The sequence below is a fragment of the Penaeus monodon genome, chromosome 38 (assembly GCF_015228065.2).
Source record: "Penaeus monodon isolate SGIC_2016 chromosome 38, NSTDA_Pmon_1, whole genome shotgun sequence".
Classification (NCBI taxonomy): domain Eukaryota; kingdom Metazoa; phylum Arthropoda; class Malacostraca; order Decapoda; family Penaeidae; genus Penaeus; species Penaeus monodon.
In genome coordinates this window covers 912505-915004 of record NC_051423.1, presented here as the reverse complement: position 1 = coordinate 915004, position 2500 = coordinate 912505, and the positions used below count along the sequence as shown (strand labels likewise).

At 44.0% G+C, this 2500-nt stretch overlaps 1 protein-coding gene across 2 annotated transcripts in view; it reads left to right on the top strand.

Moving 5' to 3' along the window:
* Positions 1-2500, top strand: part of LOC119596888 — a 4759-nt gene that overhangs the window by 841 nt on the left and 1418 nt on the right. For both annotated transcript variants that reach the window (XM_037946245.1, XM_037946244.1), the window contains exons 2-3: positions 18-101; positions 2074-2153. In XM_037946245.1, the coding sequence (XP_037802173.1) occupies positions 18-101; positions 2074-2153 (164 nt within the window). The remainder of the gene's footprint in view (positions 1-17; positions 102-2073; positions 2154-2500) is intronic.

Below are 2500 nucleotides of genomic sequence, written 5' to 3'. Positions count from 1 at the left end.
GCCTTGTCCCTCCCCAGGCCGGGTTCCCGCTGCACACAGCTCGAGAAATTGCGTCTGATGTTGCCCTGTTCACCCATCCTGTTGCATTCCAAGCAGGCCAAGTAAGCGAAGGACCTGTGCATTTTGGTCTGTATACTCACTGATTCACATACACGACACACGTGCGAGCATCACGTACGGTCTAGATGCATAAGTGCATACAAGGATATTCACATAGGCAAACACACGTAAACAAAGGTATATACACAGGCATGTACACGTATAAACACGTTAAAACAAACCTTCACTCAACTCCTGCAAATACGCTCTCGCTCTCTCTCTCTCATTCTCTTTCTCTCTCTCTCCCTCCCTCCCTCCCTCCCTCTCTCTCTCTCCTCTCTCTCTCTCTCTCTTTCTCTCTCTCTCTCCTCTCTCTCTCTCTCTCCTCTCTCTCTCTCTCTCTCTCTCTCTCTCTCTCTCTCTCTCTCCTTCCTCTCTCTCTCTCCTTCCTCCTCTCTCTCTCTCTCCTCTCTCTCTCTCTCTCTCTCTCCTCTCTCTCTCTCTCTCTCTCTCTCTCTCTCTCTCTCTCTCTCTCCTCTCTCTCTCTCTCTCTCTCTCTCTCTCTCTCTCCCTCCCTCTCTCTCTCTCTCTCTCTCTCTCTCTCTCTCTCTCTCCCCAACACACGCCCCACCTGTCTTCAATGCTTCGAATTCCAATTAATTCGACTCATTAAATCACTTGATTCTCGGCCAGCCCCGTCATTAGCCTCTCAAAAGGACAACGTATTCTCAGCCAATTTCTTCTTCGTTATCTTCTGTTTTCATCTTCTGTCTCTCTTCCTTTCGTCTTCGTCCTTCCCAGTTCGAACAGTTCGAAAAAAAAAGAATGTATATTGTTCGCAGAGTACAAAGGAAAGGAATGAGCGGTTGTGGTTCGCTGAATTCTTTGGGTTATTTATCGATCCTTGTTCATCACTTGTTCGTCTGTTATTATTCATCTTTTTTGCTGATATTGACATCAACATCCTTTCCTCCTCTCTCCTTTCTTTTCTCCTTTTTGGTTGAATGTTGATATTATTCTTTCCTCCTCTCTCCTTTCTCCCTCTCTGCTGAATGTTGATATCAGTAATCTTCCTCTGTTTCTTGCTCCCTTTCTGTTGAATGTTTATATTGCCTTTCTTTCTTCCTCTCTCACCCTCTCTCTCGTCCCCCCTTCTGTTGAGTTATTAGAAAAAATTCTGCCCTCTGCGATTTAACACGTTCTCCGAAACACGTCTCTAGATACATAGCACAGGTGTTGGCAGATTAAGGCCGCGGTGGCCGAATGGTTAGAGCGTCGGACTCAGGACTGTCACGACGGCAATCTGAGTTCGAGAGTTCGAGTCACCAACCGCCGCGTTGTTCCCTTGGGCAAGGAACTTCACCTTGATTGCCTGCCTAGCCACTGGGTGGCCAAGCCAGCCCAAGTCAAGTCCTGGTCTCAAGCCCGGATAAATAGAGAGAATAATTACCTAAAAGGTAGCACCGGCACTCTCCGTGGAAAGGAACTGGGGACCCTACCACGTACTCACTCCAAGAGCATCACAACATGAAAACTACAATTAAGTATCATGCTGTGACCACGGCGGCTCAGACATGAACCTACCGTTAAAAGAAGAAGTTGGCAGATTATAACCAACCAGTTTTGGGTGTACCAGTTTGTAATGTAATGGGGAGGTATGAAGAATATATCAATAGTAGCACGAAATCTTGTTTCTCCTCTCACGATAGGCATACAGTTTGGGGAAAAGTCTTAAAGGTCACAGTTCTACCATAGGCCTATAATAAGATTGGTGGGCCGAATTGGATAGGATTTGGCAGGATCTGAGGAATTCTTGACGAAACCGTGAATCAAGGTCTATATAAGTTATACACACCTTGCCATGAAATCACAAAGTAATAAAATAAAATAAAAATTTCCAATATTAATTTAAGATGGTAGCCTCCGCCTTGGTACAGTCGCAATTTCCCTTTTTCCTTTCCTATTTCCTTTCCTCCTCGGTTTCCAGTATGTGTTACCAGCGACTAACCCATATTGGTGCACTTATTTCCACAGGACGCTTGTAACAGCCAACCTTTATCTTCGCTGGCTCGACGGAGGCGTCAAAATCCTCCCCCAGGCACCAAGGACCACAGGTGGGCCATTCTTAAGCGGCAACAATATATATATACATATATATATATATATATATATATATATATATATTATATATATATATATTATGTGTGTGTGTGTGTGTGTGTGTGTGTGTGTATGTGTGTGTGTGTGTGTGTGTGTGTGTGTGTGTGTGTGTGTGTGTTTATGTATGTATTTATATATGTATATGTATATATATATGCGTGTATATATGTACATATATATATGTGTGTGTATATATATGCGTATAAAAGTGTATGTGTGTGTGTGTGTGTGTGTGCGTGTGTTTGTGTGTGTGTATTTACGTATGTATACTAGTGACATCCACTTGTCACGAGTGCCCCAT